The sequence below is a fragment of the Channa argus genome, chromosome 6, assembly GCF_033026475.1.
Source record: "Channa argus isolate prfri chromosome 6, Channa argus male v1.0, whole genome shotgun sequence".
NCBI lineage: Eukaryota > Metazoa > Chordata > Actinopteri > Anabantiformes > Channidae > Channa > Channa argus.
Window position 1 is genome coordinate 21,623,474 of NC_090202.1, and position 16,472 is coordinate 21,639,945.

At 39.6% G+C, this 16,472-nt stretch overlaps 1 protein-coding gene and 1 long non-coding RNA gene across 2 annotated transcripts; one reads left to right on the plus strand and one right to left on the minus strand.

Moving 5' to 3' along the window:
* Window positions 1–179: 179 nt before the first annotated feature.
* Window positions 180–16,402, minus strand: LOC137128850 (alpha-2-macroglobulin-like). The gene is made up of 38 exons (XM_067507470.1): window positions 14,903–16,402; window positions 13,974–14,105; window positions 13,047–13,142; window positions 12,773–12,953; window positions 12,479–12,635; window positions 12,265–12,317; window positions 11,846–11,866; window positions 11,582–11,747; window positions 11,407–11,491; window positions 11,191–11,317; window positions 10,432–10,549; window positions 10,211–10,320; window positions 9,963–10,130; window positions 9,613–9,840; window positions 9,143–9,206; window positions 8,649–8,794; window positions 7,997–8,146; window positions 7,677–7,820; window positions 7,511–7,589; window positions 7,259–7,421; window positions 6,762–6,987; window positions 5,924–6,050; window positions 5,734–5,855; window positions 5,575–5,626; window positions 4,877–4,960; window positions 4,592–4,768; window positions 4,406–4,481; window positions 4,064–4,220; window positions 3,877–3,951; window positions 3,543–3,705; window positions 3,264–3,451; window positions 1,878–2,090; window positions 1,267–1,391; window positions 1,028–1,118; window positions 853–921; window positions 671–776; window positions 484–525; window positions 180–345 (listed from the first exon to the last, which is right to left on the minus strand). The coding sequence occupies exons 3-38, from the start codon at window positions 13,124–13,126 to the stop codon at window positions 341–343; spliced, it is 4,338 nt and encodes a 1,445-aa protein (XP_067363571.1). The 5' UTR covers window positions 13,127–13,142; window positions 13,974–14,105; window positions 14,903–16,402; the 3' UTR covers window positions 180–340.
* Window positions 2,481–3,381, plus strand: LOC137128855 (uncharacterized). The gene is made up of 3 exons (XR_010914649.1): window positions 2,481–2,591; window positions 2,745–2,788; window positions 3,250–3,381. It is a non-coding gene; the product is annotated as an uncharacterized lncRNA (long non-coding RNA).
* Window positions 16,403–16,472: the final 70 nt, after the last annotated feature.

Sequence of the window (16,472 nt, forward strand, 5' to 3'; positions counted from 1 at the left end):
CCCAATTTGTAACATCAAGCCTTTGGGGAGAAAAAAAAAAAAAAAAATACAAAAACTCAGGTTCTTTAAGAGAAGTGTTCAGAGTCATAATAACCAGTCATGTTTCATTACCATTTTAAACATCCTAAAAGATGAGAATTCATATTCCCACACCAAACATAATGAGGCTGTAATGATTATTCACATTTTATTGTACAATACATATGAGTTTCATTTTATAAACAGTTTCACAGCTGTAAGGGTCTGTGGCAGAGCGTTACCTGCGTGTTTACACAAGGTTAACAGCTTTAAAATGAAACCATACTGGAATTAGGGATGATGTGGAGACAGACCACAATCTTCATTCTGCAAAGAAACCATTTCAATATGTCACTGTAGAGTAGATTACAGTTCAGTGTTAAATGAGTGATTTACAAAGTGTTGTAAATTGAGATTCAATTAAAGAAATGCTTTTAATCAGATTAAAAGAGATTAAGTTGTTACCTGTAGTGCAGGAGTACGTGTATTCCATCTTAGCCTGGTCACCTAGAAGTAAAGAAATTTGCATCATGTGTCCAACAAAACTTGTACTTTAGAGCAAAGTGTTCAGTTTATTGTAAAGCTCTGCTAGTCGTATAGTGTCAGTGTTGCTGTGCACTCAAGAGGATTTAGGAAGGTTAAGGTGTTTTACCTGGCTGGTAGTAGTCATAGATCTGGACCCAAGCTGACTTCAGGTTCTGTACTAGGACCTCTTGTATGAGCACCAAGCTGTGGTTGACTGGCATGTCTTTTGGCAACTGTTAAAAAAAAAAAAATAAAAAAAGTGACAAAACTGGAAATAGTCACACATTGTTCACCACTAATTCCTCTCACCTCTTGTATGTACACCAGAACATGATCTCCCTTTTGTTCAACATGATCAACCAGCAGGGCATGTTGGAGCTGTGAGGTGATATTAAGCAGTGTTACTACCTTTAACAGAATTCAACCCCCCCCAAAAAGAGATTTCTACAACATTCCCATTCCAGTAAAAGGTAAATCAACTCACACTCTTCAAAGACTCTGGGTGTGGGACAAACCCAGAGAGCATTTTGATGTCCAGGATCACCATGTTTGTACTGTTCTCCTCTCCACTGTATCTGCAACACAACCATATGTGATGCTGAACTCAGGATTTCACTTTGTTCTTCTAATGTTTTGCTAGACACTTTAACTTTGTGCTGCTTAACATGCTACATACCCAAGTGAAAAATATTCTAATGTTGTAAATTGACTGCTTTAACTTACAGGGATTTCAAATTCAGGGTCAGTTTAGGTGTGAGAGAGCCAATAGTGCAGTCAGGCTCTGGTTTGACCTCCACACTCAGAGTGGTGACTTCAGTAGGAGTTGGGATGTTATAGTGAAGAGAAAGCTGAGAAAATACCAAAGGTTTATTAGTGAATAGTCACATCCTCATGAGACTGAATGCACAGATATTTTTACATTTGTAATTTCTGCAATCCATCACTGTTGTAATACTACACAAGCTGTGTGACAATGAGGTACCTCTGAGGTGTAGTTCAACAAGGCAGTAGTTTTGCTTTTAATTACAAGCATTTAAATCACCAACTCATTCAAAATATGTAATTATATTTTAGGACTTCAAGCTGTTAAGTTCAAGGAACTCTGTAGAGCTGTAAATTTGTGACCAGTAGATAGGAGCAAGGGTATGTTTAAGCCAGAAATATGCACTTCCCTCAGATAAAAGCATATCTCTCCAGTTTTGTTTTCTAAAGGGGGGGACTCATTTACACAAATAGATTAGATGTGCAATACCTCAAATTTTGCAGCTGTCTACTCTGCAGGCAACATGAGTAAATTGTTACACTATGTAGCTTTAAAATAAGACAAGACTGACCTGGATTGAAGCACATGCAGTTCCCTTCACTGCCACACTGTACTTTCCTGTCACAGTGTAAAGCATCTTCTCCTGGTAGAGCAGTTTGTTGTCCTGGTTCACATCAAATGTCAGCTGGCCACTGGGAGACTGGACCGTCACTGTGCTGGAACCTTCTGGACTGAACACCAGAGTGGAGTAGAGAGCCAGAGCCTGGAGAGCCACCACTGTGTCCTACATAAAAATACTTCATTCAAACCTATAGCTGAATTTTTAAATGTCAAGATCACTCAGGTTGGGAGTTCTAGATGAATAGCAATGCTTCATTTTAGTAAACTGCAATCCAAGTAAACCCCTCATTTGATCCCATCCTGGTCCTCAGTTGCTTATTTTTCCAGTCTCCCTGTTTTACCCACTGCTGATTACTTGAATCAGGTGTATTCCATCTGTAGCTAATGCAGAGTAATTTTTAACTGCTACATGAAATGAGCCTGTAGATTTATAAATCTCTCTTTTCTCCTGCAAATGTGCCTAGTTCAAACCTGTGATTTGTATCGGGACTTTTATTTTTATAACTTCCTGTAAGACTGATGTTTTATTTTGAAAGGACAGCCAACACAAAGCACGAAACTTAACGGTAGAAGACGGTAAAAGTTAACAGACGGAGAAATGACACTAAAGACATTAAGGAGACGGTTACGGATACTGTGTTTAGCTCCAGTTGAAAGTAACAAGGTTGGTTTTATGATTTATACAAATTTGTAAGATTTGAATTTGTGTTGCTCAAGTTGATAATTTGTCTGTTAGCTTAATGTGAATCTGCTATACGACGTATTAACGTCTAATATGGTTTGAATTTAATTTTTTGTCTGTGTTTACTTTTTATAGCTCTTACATTAGTTTGAAGAAAAGGAAAATAAACTAAACCACCAGTAAGGCTTCAAATTTCTGATGGACGCTACATACTCATCCCTGATACTGTCCATCCTCGTCACGCCCAAAGAACCTAAACATCTTTTGCTCTGCTACCTCCAGCTCTGCCTCATGTCTCCTCTTTAGTGCCACTGTCTAAGTCGAACAATGTCGCTGTCTCACCGTCTTGAACACTCTTGCTGATACTCTTATCACACCTGACTTTTCTTCATCCGTTCCAACCTGCTTGCACTCGCCTCTTCTCCACAGTCTGTTGCTCTCAACTGTTGACCCTAAGTACATAAAGTCCTGCACCTTCTTCACCTCTGCTCCCTGTAACCTCACTGTTCCACCTGGGTCCCTCTCATTGACACATGTATTCTGTCTTGCTGCAGCTAAGCTTCATTCCTCTGTTTTCCAGAGCAAACCTCCACCTCTCTAGATTTTCCAGATTACCAAGTCTTTAAATTTATGTTTATAGGGTTTGGCCTGTACCTGTGTGGAGGAGAAGCCTCCGTAATAGTTCTGCTGCCCCGTCAGCCACCTGACGATACGGGAGCTGTAGCCCAAGTCTTCAGCTGTAGGGGAGGCACTGAGTTTGGCGAGTAGCACATAGGAGCTGATCTCTACAGACAGAGAGGCTGATGTTTCTGTTGCAGTCTGAGACCAGTGCAGGAATCCTCCTAAAACAACCACCCACAGACAAACAGGTGTCATGTCCCTCACAGTCACAGTAATGAAGTCACCATGATTTCCTTTAATGTGATGTCTCACCTTCATCCAATGCTACTGAGTCTAGGTGCTGCAGAAGATGAGCTCGCGTCTCCATGTCTCCTGCCAGGGTGAAGACGTACGCCAGCAGAGCTGTAGTGTAGGTGTTGCTGAGGTCATTGATGGACTCCTTGAGGCACAACAGGCTCTTTGACACCACAGGATTCTTTAAAAGTTTAACACATAGTAAAGCTTCAGGATTTGCAGCTTCAAGTTTATTCCTTTTTTATGATTGTTCTGAGACCAAGACACTGCTTAAAGGTCAGCTTGTTACAAACCCTCTGATAGGGTGCAATTACATGCATGGGATTATGTCTGCATCAATGAGACTACTCACATCTGCCTCCATTTTCATCTCCAAGAAGGCAGCAGTGATATAAGCACTAAGAGTCACTTCATCAGACACACCACCCTGTAGAGAGAAGCCAGACATCGTGAAGGACCTTCAGAATGCATTAGTTACAAAAAGTAAACTCACTCACCTTGAGTAACTTATTTTCATACAAACTGGACTGTGAGCTTACTTTCATTCTATTGTTAAAGAGGTTTCCTGACTGTTGGAAGCATCCATTTGTTTCCTGTTTGTGCTCCAGCCAAGTCTTAGACTCTTCAATCTTTGTTGGGTCAATGTAGATGAAAGACTGAGCTTTGGCCAAAGATCTCAGCACAAAAGCGGTCAACCTGAGGAAAAGTCAAACAAGGACAGATATTAACTGAAACTTGCACCTAGTACTACAATTGAAACCTTGAGCATTTGCAGTAAAGGGCAAAAAGTGCATTACATAGTGTAATCTACACTTTGATTTATTATGCCTAAAATTATTGCTGCATGTTTTGTATACAGTTACATATGAATGTGTTCTTACCAAGTGTTTCCTGGTCCTGATCCAAATGTGGTGTAAGCACCATCACCACTTTTATAATTAAGCTGTCTCTGGTAACCTGTAAAACAAAGATTTCCTGCCCTAAAACTAATCTCCCAGTCACATTAGCAGCATTAACAGGTATGTTTATCATGTGCAAAAATTATTTGAAATATGAAGTCAACTCACCACTAGTGAGGAAGTTAGTGGCCTTTTCCCTGATGGCTGGGGTCAGCTGCTGTGTGTCTTGTAGATACTGCAGGATGTAGATGTTGGGGGCTAGGAGCGCCATGTTCTGCTCCCCACATCCATACGGCATCTGCAGCAGTCCATCCAGGTTCTGCAGGGCTCGACCCAGGATGTCACCTGCACAAAAGGCAGTCAAAGTTTTTTTATTTATATATAAAAAAAAGTAACGTTATGGGTGAAACCTGTTAACTGGCCAGAATGTATTTAAAGCAAATAAGTATTTACCCAGAACAGAAACCGAAGCATGGGCAGATCCATCAATTACATTCTTGGGAAGTTTGATTTTAGTTTGTGCAGTCAATGGGGCTCCTGTGAGGAAACAGGAGTCATTTTACAGAACTGAAGTAGCTGTCAGAAACATAACCACGTCACATAACTGCTGTTAAGTGGACTGAATTCTAATGGTGCAGAAACATTTAAAATTCTTAGGGTATAATACAACTCCAGCCTAGTATGAGTCTTAATGGAGACAATGAGGCAGCTTAGAAGCATTCAGAAGCTCCTCCCTTAAATATTTTTAAAGCGAGTCTCAGTGATTTGTTTTTAGCATCAAAGCAAGCCCACACAAGTCCATGTTCAGCCAGTTGTCTGCATGTTTTTCCAGACTTTTGGGGGGGGGGGGGAAGTAAAGTTTTGCTTGGTTGCCAGTGTTAATTTTGTGTTTTGTTAAGATCATTCCTGGGGCATTTAACTGGTTTCTTTAGTTGCTGGCTGAAAGTGCAGTACAGTATTAAGTAGTCTGCCTTAACATCTACCAACTAATTAGGAGTAGGTGTACTACCTCACATTACTCTGCACCTTATTACTGCTTCTTTAATACAATCTTTACTGGCTATAGTACATTTTAACAGCAGTCCTAAAACTACAGTATGAACTGAGCATGTTGGCATTATAATTGCCTTTTAAATAAATTGATACTAGACCTTTAGGACAGAGCAGCCAGTTGTAGGCCTTTGCCATTTCTGTTCCTTCAGCCTGAGGATAAGAAAAGATAAAGTCAGCAACTATGTCTTTAAATCCAAATCAGTGGGGGGAAAAAAAATAAAATACTCATTGTTCTTTACTACATTTATTGTACTAACCTCTACAATAAGAGATTTTGTGACAACATCAATACGCCCTCTTTCTGGCACGCTCACAATCTCATTGTCACATGAAACATCGGACACCACAGCCTCAGCAGTCACAGACACATTCAAAGTTCCTTTAAAAAAAAATTGTCAGTGATTGCAGAAAAGCTTCTGCTTTTAGAAGTTAGGACAACTGTTGTACCTAAAACCGAAGGGACCATGGTCCAGCTGAGGGTCTTGCGTTCACTGCTGCACAGACAGGATGTGTACTGATTACCAGCCAGAGGAGTGAGGGAATAATTTGAGGAGGGTGCTGGAGTCACTTGGACCTGTTTGAGAATTAAAAGTTCCCCCTTCAGTGTGCTTTTTAATAGCAAAAGAGACTTAAATGGTTGATGCATTGACAGATTAAATTTGTTGAAAGCATGGTCAGGATTTTGGGAGCTCTGAGCAAAGCCAATTCTCTGTATTAAAGAACACTGCATTATTTTGCTTATTAGGAAACACTTGATCTATTCTGTAGGCAGAAAAATCACAATTTTAAAATGTGCCTGTATAATACTCTAGTAAAAGAGCCAGTTGGTTTTGCAGACAAATTCAGCCTGATGAATAATTAGGCAGGTCTTTGGCGGTTTGTATTTGGAAATTTGACTACAGTAAGTTCTGACAGTTTGTCCATCAGAGCAGCATGGAAATTAAAAGCAGCTTTGCTGACAGTAAATTCCTTGACTACAGCAGTAGCTCAACAAGCAGCCATATGGATTTGGAGCAGGTTAATGGTCAAAGTATTTTAAAGCCCAGAACTTGTTTAAGACATGAGGCCCTATGATAAATTGCTCGAGTGCTTTGAGACGCTGGACAAAGTTTTTGCTGGAGTCTCAGGGAGTCTCTTGCCAAAAAGCTCTTCCAAACATACCGAAGCCACTTCAACAACACCTGCAAAACTAACAGGTTACTCTTTAGATGTTGACATGATATCACACTGACAGTCTGATTATGAGACTGTACTAAGAATTAGGTCATTTAGAAGCACTGATTACCATGATGCAGCTGGTCAGGTAGTTGAAGACAGTCGCCTTCAGCTCAAAGTGCTCCCCCCGGATGATGGAGTAGGGCAGGGTGAGCTCCAGGAAGAACGGCTGGAAGACCTTGATTTCTTTACGAGGAGCCAAACCAAATCCCTGAGGGGACAAACAGAAAGCCTCCGTCTCCCAGGTAGTGATGGTGTCTGGGACAGTGAGGGACACATCCTTTGTTCCAGACTCTCTGAATCAGATACACAAATTGGAGGGGAAAAAATATATATAAATGAACCTTTAAATCTATGACATCTTAAAGTTTTATTGCTAACACCTCATTTTACTGGAGACTTTGAAGACAATTCTTGATTCCCACTTGCCCAAAAGACAGGTGAGGACCCACTTAAATCCTGAAATGTCCATTTTACCGATGAATTACACAAAGTCTCCCTTGCTTCTTGAGCCTAAAATGATCTCAAATGCCAATTGCATGACCACAAAATCCCTTTGAAGCTCACCCAATGTCCACCAGGTCCCATATCCAAGTCTCAGGAAAGAAGCTTCGAACTGTGATTATTGGAACATTAGTAGAGTCAACTTCCCCAGGAGGTGCAGCTGGCAGTGCAAGTAATGCACCCTCTTTAGCTAGTGCTGGAGCATTGGCAAACCTTATAGGACCACCTGAAACAAAGCCAGAATATCACAAGCGGAAAACAGCAATGACAAAATGTTAGGGAGGCTAAATTGTGGACACTTAAATGAACCATTACCATAGTATTCTCTTCCTTTGAAGAGAAGACATGGAGGCATTTGAACAAATAAGTTTGTTGCAATCTTCAGTCCAACATTCTAGAAGACAAAAGAAAAAAAAAAAAAGTCAATAAATGCTCATTACATGCAGAACATTTTTTTAATAGACAAAATTGTGTGCATTACCTGGAAGACTGTATAAACATCTTGCTGGTTATTTCCAGGATATTTGACAACTGAGCGTTTTGCTCGGACATTCAAGCACTCTGTAGAATCTTGAACCTCATATGGAATATAGGAAACTCTTGTGACAGGCAGCAAGTTAAATAACTGGAAAAACAAAATATGGTTTAAAAAACCCAACTTACAGGTGGGCACATTTATGGATTAAAACTTGGCTTCAGGTGGATGCTTGCACAGCATAAAAAAAATTTGCAAAAGACACCAAAGATTAATTAAACATCTGACTAATGTTATTAGATTATGCAGATGTTTGTTCCACTCACCTTAGTTGCATCCAGACTCTTTCCTGGTTCCATGATGAGGATACTCTGGTCAACAGCACTGATTCCACACAGAGAGTCAGGTGGAGCTCTCACCTGCATGGTGGTCTCCTCTCCTGGGACAGCGGAGGACAGAGAAAACTCCAACAACACCTGAAACCACAATAAACCCTGGACTTTAATGGTATACAGTCATTGTGAGAGAAATGTGGATTTCATTCAGTTACAAAGGAACATCCCTGTTCATTGTAACTAGAAATTCCTGAAACCTGCATCCTTCACTAGGGATGTAGAGAAAGTTCAGTCATTAAATTCAGTTAAGCATTTATACTACAGGGGTTACAAATGCAGTTTAAAACATGGCAGCCTCCTAAGATTTATGGGAGTGTCTTACTGGATTTGGATGAACATGAAGTGAGTCTGCAGGCTGTGGTATTTGAACAGGGGAAATTTACAATACAGTTCCTGTTGTGCCAAGGCTGGTACAAGATTGGAGCTTACACACACAAAAAAGGCTGCATATACACAGTTGTAAAGTTTAATCAGTTCATCTATGCAGAATGTGTTACAGCTTCAGAAACAGATTTTACCAGCAAGACACCTACATCTGAGAAAGAAAAAAAAAAAGTGCCATAAGCTTGTTTGCATAACTGACCTTTTGACTGAAGCATTTCTCAATTGAGAAATCAGCACCGTTAGCGATCACTGTGTCACTGGGGAGAACAGCATAAGCTACAACCTGGACATCAGGTGCCATCTCTGGAGATACTTTCAGTGTGAAAGACACCTCGCCTTTATTCACTGCAACAGACAAATTGTTAACTGGTAGAGATTGACCCAAAACAGCAGTTCCAAATCTTAATATGCACTCACTGGCCACTTTATTAGGTACACTTGCAATCCAATAGAGCAGCTCTGGCATGAACACTTAAAAGCATTATAATTTCTCAGTTTAAGTTGAAACTTTCAGGAGGGTTATTCCACTGTTTGAGGTCAGAGTGGTTACTTAAGTTTTACTGGAGTGCATTATAAGAGGTGGTTGAAGTTTTGGCCACGCTAAAAAAAGAAAGTGCTGTATTAGATTGGAAGTGGCCAGTGAGGGCAAGAGCTAGTTTGCTAATCTCATGATTAGAGCCAGCCTTTGCCCACCTGATGTATCCTTCACCCCAACCTTTTTGTATCCTTGTAAGACAATGGTTCCTCTGGATAAAACCTGGGGAAATGTAATGAAAAATTAGTAACTTAACACCAAGACATTTAACAGCAGGCAACAGTCTGCCAATAGGTGTTTAGTGGCCCATTTGTTGGTTTGGAACAGCTTTTATTTAAAAAAAAAAAGTGTAAGGTTGTAATGAAAGGTCTCAATGTAGACTAGTGATATTCAGGAAGAGTAACTCCTGTTTTTCCATCTTGCATTTGAATATATAGAGCTAGAATCTTTAAAAAAAAACTTGCTAGAGATATTGGGGGAACAGTAATGCTGCAAACTATGGTTGCAGCCCTGTATGTTAATCATGTTCTGAAAGTGTATCTAGGCATCGGCTGCACCAACTTGTCACCATTTTTCCTTAGAATAAAATTCCCTGTCTTACCATATAACAACTTTTCCTTTCACCTACCAGATACATCACATCCACAGAGCCCTCTGACTCTCCAGCTATAGTGTACTGGATGAAGAAGTCCTCATCTGTGTCACAGGGAAGTGGCTTATCCTTCTCCTTTATGTGCAGGGAGCTAATGGTTTTAGCATCAGGAGAGACTGGTTGGATCATAGACAACATGATATCTCCAGTTTCATAATATGCAGTTCTATAAGCAGGGTATTCCAATGTTTTTGCGCTGCCAACCTGCACATACAAATACATGTTGAGATTACAAGTTAGGTCACGGTAGCAAATGAAATAAAGCCCAAAAGTTGGTTTATAGAGCCAACAAGCGTAAAGGGTTGTAAATTTGCCATTTCACTCACGTAGAGGTGGATGTCCCCAGTATAATTAGCAGTGCTCAATGAGAACATGGCAACACCATTGCTGTCAGTTGTGAGATTCAGTAGAAGATGTGATGACCACATTTCCCCATCAAACAGATACACTGGCATGTCAGGAATCGGTGCATTATTGTAATCAACTGCTTTAACCTGTTGGAAGAACAAAGTCATGTCAGAAAATCCACTAAACTTCAGCTGTTTGAGTAACACTTGAAGGTTTTACAACTTACTTGTCCCTTCACATCAGATCCTTTTTTATAAATTGTGGGTGTATTGATAAAGGACAGCTTTCCAGCAATGTAAGAGATACTTATTTTCTTCTCCTGGTACTGTGAAATACCTGCAGGAGAAGCCTCCATGTTAAAGTTTAGGACATGTTACTGCAGACAAACATTACTGCAGTATTTTCTTCACCAGCTTGTAAAATCAGGCCTACAGTATAACAATGTACCTGTGCCCTCCTCCTCCAGTTTGGCATTGATATCCAGTACATCACCAAGCACCTTAGGGTCAATTTTTGTGAATCTTGACATTTTGAAGGTAAAGGTGGCACAGCCTCTTTTGTCCATCTACAGTAGGAGACAAAACATACACAATGGTCCAAAAGTCTGAGTCTACATGGGAAAACCCAATATTTTAATGGAAACTTCAGCTCAGTGGTGGCAAGTAACAGATCTTAAGATGTGAAAAATCTTCATGCTACTGATTTGTTCTACTACATCTAAGAGCAAGTCACTAAACCTTATTCCACCACATTTCCTAATAAAGTAGAGTTACAATCCCATTTTTACACATTTCATAATTATCTATTAAAACAAATCAAACTTTTTAAACGAGGTGCAGCTAGTACTCAAAATGAGCTGGTGAGCAGTAATTTTACTCTTGTGCAAAGAGTTCTGCATTAACACAACAAAAGCAATAAGGGTTTATTTTCCAGACCCAAGTCAGTTGTAAAATGTGCCTTCAAATAAGATCATTCAATGCTGTCAAAGTTGAGTAAAAATGAGCAGTGCTGCAAATGTTCCCCTAACTGAACTTTGTGTTGCCTTCCTCTCCATCTTGGGACCATGCACACAGAAAGGGACAGATGTGAAGCAGAGATATGAGTGTTATCCTCTAAGCATTTTTTTATATTTATTGTAAGCATTTTAAGTTAAACATTATGTGCGATCACTGAGTGAGGATGTGAGACCCACCACAGACACTGTACCTGCTTTGTCTTATTGCGGCATGGAGTAGTTACATCAGCAACAGCAGGATCAGGACTATTGATGTAGAGTTTAAGTCGACACATACCAGCTGTAACAAGTCCTGGCACAGGCGGTCCGTATGTATAACTACAGATGAAAATGAGAATTGAGAGTCATTTAAAAATATATAAAAATTCAATCCAAATACATACCATTTACAAGTACCATTTACTCACTTTGCACACACTTCAACGTTGATTTCTCCCTGCACAATGCTTACTTGATCAGGTGCATCTAGTGTCATTCCAAATTTAGGCAGAACTGTGGACAAGGTCATTAATATTTTGCTTCAACTGTGTTTACCATGACTGTTAATGAAAAACTAAATATGGAAGAGAAGTCATGCCATACCATATTTCTGCACCTTGAAGTCCTGATAAATTTGATCTTCACCAACTGACACAATAATTTGATATGTTCCTTCACTGGCTTCAGAGATTAAGGAGAAAGAAAGCTGCAGTATTTTACCATCAGAGGTCTCATTCAGCCATTGTCCAATGCGGTTCTTGTTAGCATCCTGTTTAGTGGACAAACATTGTCAGATACAGTGTAGGAAAAGGTACATTTTTGATCTGCAATATTAAGAGACTGTGCAACACAACTTCAATTCCTCACCTGAAATTCAATCATGTTGTACTGAAAAGGGGGAAAAAAAGTTTAAGTTTCATCATATGGTGTCGTATAACAGGTTAAACATTTCTCAGATATCACCCTGTGGTTATGAGCAGTCTGTGCATTTATGTTTATTGCAGAGTCTAATAGTAAGCACAGACTTTAAAGTAGAACACATGTAAGATGAGTAAAACAGTGGTGATTTAGTCATGGCAACACATATTAGTTTGTCACAGACAGGTTTGCCTAAAGAATCCCAGGTTGTCTTATTGAGACTTCATGAACTGACTTATTAGACAACTGTTTAAAGAGGACATGTGTCCATCACGTTTAACTTCATTGACCATGTGTTTCCTAGTCTGAGCCACAAGTTCAGTCACATGTAGTGTGATTTATACATGAAGTGTCTAAAGGAAACTCACCAGCTGATTGAAAGGTCGGAACTTTGTGTCAAGTGTGACAACTCTGAAATGCACTGAAATTTAAAAGAAATGTGTTTTTAAGTAAGACAGAGTAGAGACTCCAAGTTAATACAAGAAGGTTTTAGTACAATGACATGTTACAGAAACTTTTTAAACAAAAAAAACAAAAACACTTCCCTTTTTAGACACATTGTATAGCTCAACTCTATGTTACCTGTTTGTCCAGGAAGGTAGATCGGTTTATCTGTTTGGACAAAAGTCAGTGGTCGGTAGACTTTGATCATAACTTTCCTGACTTCTCTTGAGTGAAATGTGTTGCCAGCAACCACAACCTCCAAGTTTTCAATTACTTCCTTCTGTACTGAAGGTACCTGTGGCAGACATTTTATAGTGAAAACCAGTCCTTAAGAAAAAAAGCCAGCCAGAAAAGTCACTAAAATATAGTTGGTCAACATGTTTCACATTTTCAAATATATACAAAAAAAATATATATAAAAAAAAAAATTACCTTAAATTGTGTGCAAATATGAAAACCTCTTTTGGACTTCCTCTTCAGAAGTGTTGTGTCCTGCTTGTCAGAACTCAAAGTTACAGTCATGACTAGAGTCTCGTTGGGCTGCAGGAGACTTGTACAGAATTTGGTTTCTGCTCCAGCTTCAAGAACTGCAGGAATGGTCACAATGTACTGCCTACAGACAGAAAGATTCTGTTTCCTCACAGGGTTCAGAAAACACCAATTCAAACTGAAACAAATAAAATTAAGCCCCAACTGATTAACTTACGGCCCTGCCGTCACTTGATTGACACAAATCCAGGTGAAGGTGACACATAATGTCCATATCTGAATCCCAGGATGACCCATGGCTGCCTGGGATGAACTTTTATAGAAGACACTAATAAGCCACTGATACAGAAACACAGCCACTGCTTCACAAGCAGATAATATACCAGCAATCAAAAACCGCCATTTTATTGCAAGGTTGACTAAAATATTTCTCGTCAGATTTCATATTAATGTAAAGCCTAAGGTTGTCAAACATAACCAATTTCAAATCCAAGAATTTTCAATTGCAGAGAAACTTGTGCTGCATTCATGTAGCGTTGGAAACTTGAGCTTTTGACAACTTTCCTCCAACTGTGCCCACCACCATTTCCATCTGTCCTTAATAAGCAGCCGTGGGTCTTACACTTTGTCTGGTGTGTTCAGAAGCTGTGAGATACAAGCTTTGATGAGGGCAGGAGAAAAAGTGAATTGGTGTCTTCCAGCTTCTCACTAACTGAACACACCTGATCCAGGGGTCTTTGAGGACCAGGGTTGGGAGCCTCTAATGTGCTAGGGGAGGTGAATTCAGCTCAAAATTTTGAGCCACAAAAGTGAACTAGGCCATTTTTAATCATTGTGAAAGACATTGAGTTAAAACATGTACAACATTCTAAAGTGTTATTGTCATATAGCGGAGTCCACAGAAACACCACATTGACAAATGCGTGCATCCACCCTCTTTTCACAATAGTTTAAACAACCCTTTTAAAAACATGTTACTTTACAACTTCCGAGCAGATTGAAGAGCATGAAACAGCAGAGTTGACCTTGCGTATCATTAGCTGACATACACAGTTACATGCAGATTTCATAATTTTGTATCATGACTAGTTAAGTTTTCCCTTAAGGTTGTACTTAAAAAAAAAATAACATAAAAGTTACATACATTACCACTTTGCTGTTACAGGAACGTCGATCACAGTAGAAGAACAGATGAATGGATAGAGACCAACAACAGGTTTAAGTACCCGCACCTGGGCCTGGACTGTACCAAGTACCAACTGAAGAAAACGGCAACCTATGGAGTGTGTGGTGTATAAAAAGTTGTAAAGAAGTTGTGAAACCGCTTGTCTAGTGTTCATATGTGGCATATTGTGATAATGTATTATGCCAGTCCCTTGTGTGTCATTATTCAACCAGCCAGAAGCCAGGGAATATGGTTCCACCCGTGTGTCATTTAATTAAGCTGATCTGTGTTTGATTGAGGGTGTGGTTGACAAACACAGTTATGTTTGCTGTATTTTAAGTTTGGTAATGTGGTATTGATTTATTTTAGGGCCCAAGGTCTAAACCCTGCAGTGTTTGTCTCATACCGCTGGGTCTCTGACATCCTACCTGTCTGTGGCGGTTAATAAAAATGGATGTCCTGCCTGGGTCTGCAGCTGTCTGCAGTGGTTTAAATCAAATGTCCTTCTTGTCTGCCTTACAGGTTCTGCAAGGCGAATGGTGTAAGAAGAACCAAACAGGACATGTCTGTGGGCTGCAGTGGCAGTAAACCATCACCTCCAACTTTCCGTGGGGTCATTCCTTTTAATTAACAACACAGCTGATGTGAAGCTGCATTCACAGTACAGTTTATGTTTTGATAACTTCACATATTTCTTGGATCAGTGGCACAAACAATGTAGAAAACATGGTTTGTCTCTTTCAAAGGTGGTATTTATGGAAAAGCCATCAAATTTATTTTCATTTAAAGCTTTTTGATTAACAAACACTGTAAATAAGTCTGACCCAGCATAAAGCGATAATATTGTTTGTACAGTAAGTTACAAAAGTATTCAGAGCCTTTAGTATTTTGTTGAAGCCCCCACTTACAGTTTTGAGTGTTCTTGTGTAAGTCTCTCCAAGCCTCTTCTTCTCAGGCTATGTTATTCTGGAGGGAAAGCGTCTGTGAACTTCAGGTGTCTCCATAGATGTTCTGTGGGCTTTAAGTCTCAGTTTTAGCTGGCTGAGTCTCAGGCCTCATACACCCTGGAGCAGGTTTTCTTCAATGCCCTCTCTGTTTGGCAGCATTCATCTTTGCCTCAACTCTGACCAGATGCTGTACAGCCCCAAAGCTTGGTGCCACACTCCACCGCAGCAGGTTATGAGCGGTGCCTGGTGTTCTTCAGATTAACTAGTTAGAGTTCTGCTCAAAGAGGTTAACTTTGTCTCATCAGACTAAAAAATCTTTGTCCTCATAATCTAAGAGTCTTTAAAAGCCATTTGACCAACTTCAAAAATTTTACAGGAAGTCCTGTTAGAAGGATGACCATCTCAGAAATTCAGATTAGACTGAAGTCGAATGGTTGATGAGTTGAGCTAGACTCAGGAAAGAATCCCAGTAGTTCCAAACTTCTTCTCTTCTACAAAGTTTAATTTTATTTATTTTTTTACTTTTGAAAGTTAGCTGTCTCCAGTGGTCTGGCTTTGTTACACAACAATTTAAAAATACTACACTAAGGCTACCAAAAAAATTAGAATACATTTTCCATACTAAATATTGGAGCAGAGGACAAGAACAGCTGTGCCATAAAAACATTTGGACTTTGTTTTTCCACAGTTCAACTCATCTAATCTGCTGCCACCAACAGTAGGAAGTGCTCAAAGTGCAGAATTTCCTTGGCTTTGAAACCATGACTGAAATATGACTAAGAGCTATCAAATTATTAATAAGAGTGAGAAAAGCATAACAAGGAAAACTTGATCTGTGTCTGAGCAGCATGCAACACTTCTTTTAGATGAGACATTTTTCCTGAAACTGTGCAGTAAGCTTGCTAACTTATGTTTAGTTGTATGTCACTTTGTGTAGGTTTTGTCTCTTTTGCGCTTCTTAAATATCAGGAACTACACTGGATTCATAATGATATAATCATAAACTCAATAGAGAGAGAGAGAGAGAGAGAGAGAGAGATCACAACTAACAGTAATAACTGCAGTGTGAGTGTAAACCTGGGCTGGATGTTTAAATGTTATTTTTAAGATCCAAGACAAACAACATATCAGTTATTAAGAAATAATTTTAAATTAGCAAAACTAAATAATGTTAAGACAGCAAAGTAATGTCCCGACCTGAACAGCACCAACAGGGACTGTAATTTTGTTTTGTTTCCTGGTCTCTGCCTCTGATCTGCCTATACACAGCCTTCAGTCTGCTCACTCACACACACAGTTACCTGTTCTCTGCCACGCGCACTCTCTCCCACTTCCTGGTCCACTTTCCCTTATTACCTGCCATCAACATTCAGCTGCCAAAAAACATGAATTGTTTATTGGCAAAAGATTTAATCATTTTCTGCATAGGAATTTCTCAAGTAAGCCTCACTTATTGGATTGCATTGGTTTGTTGTGACAAAACTAGTTCTGCCTCATGACTACGATAACAATCAACAACGTGATGCAGACA

What these genes read in the sequence shown, in the direction of transcription:
- LOC137128850 (XM_067507470.1), bottom strand. Translation starts at nt 13,126, where the DNA reads ATGGGTCATCCTGGGATTCAGATATGGACATTATGTGTCACCTTCACC. An exon ending in AATCAAGTGACGGCAGGGCC is followed by an intron (nt 12,954 to 13,046) that starts GTAAGTTAATCA and finishes TTCTGTCTGTAG; the next exon opens with GCAGTACATTGTGACCATTC. An exon ending in CTACCTTCCTGGACAAACAG is followed by an intron (nt 12,318 to 12,478) that starts GTAACATAGAGT and finishes TTTAAATTTCAG; the next exon opens with TGCATTTCAGAGTTGTCACA.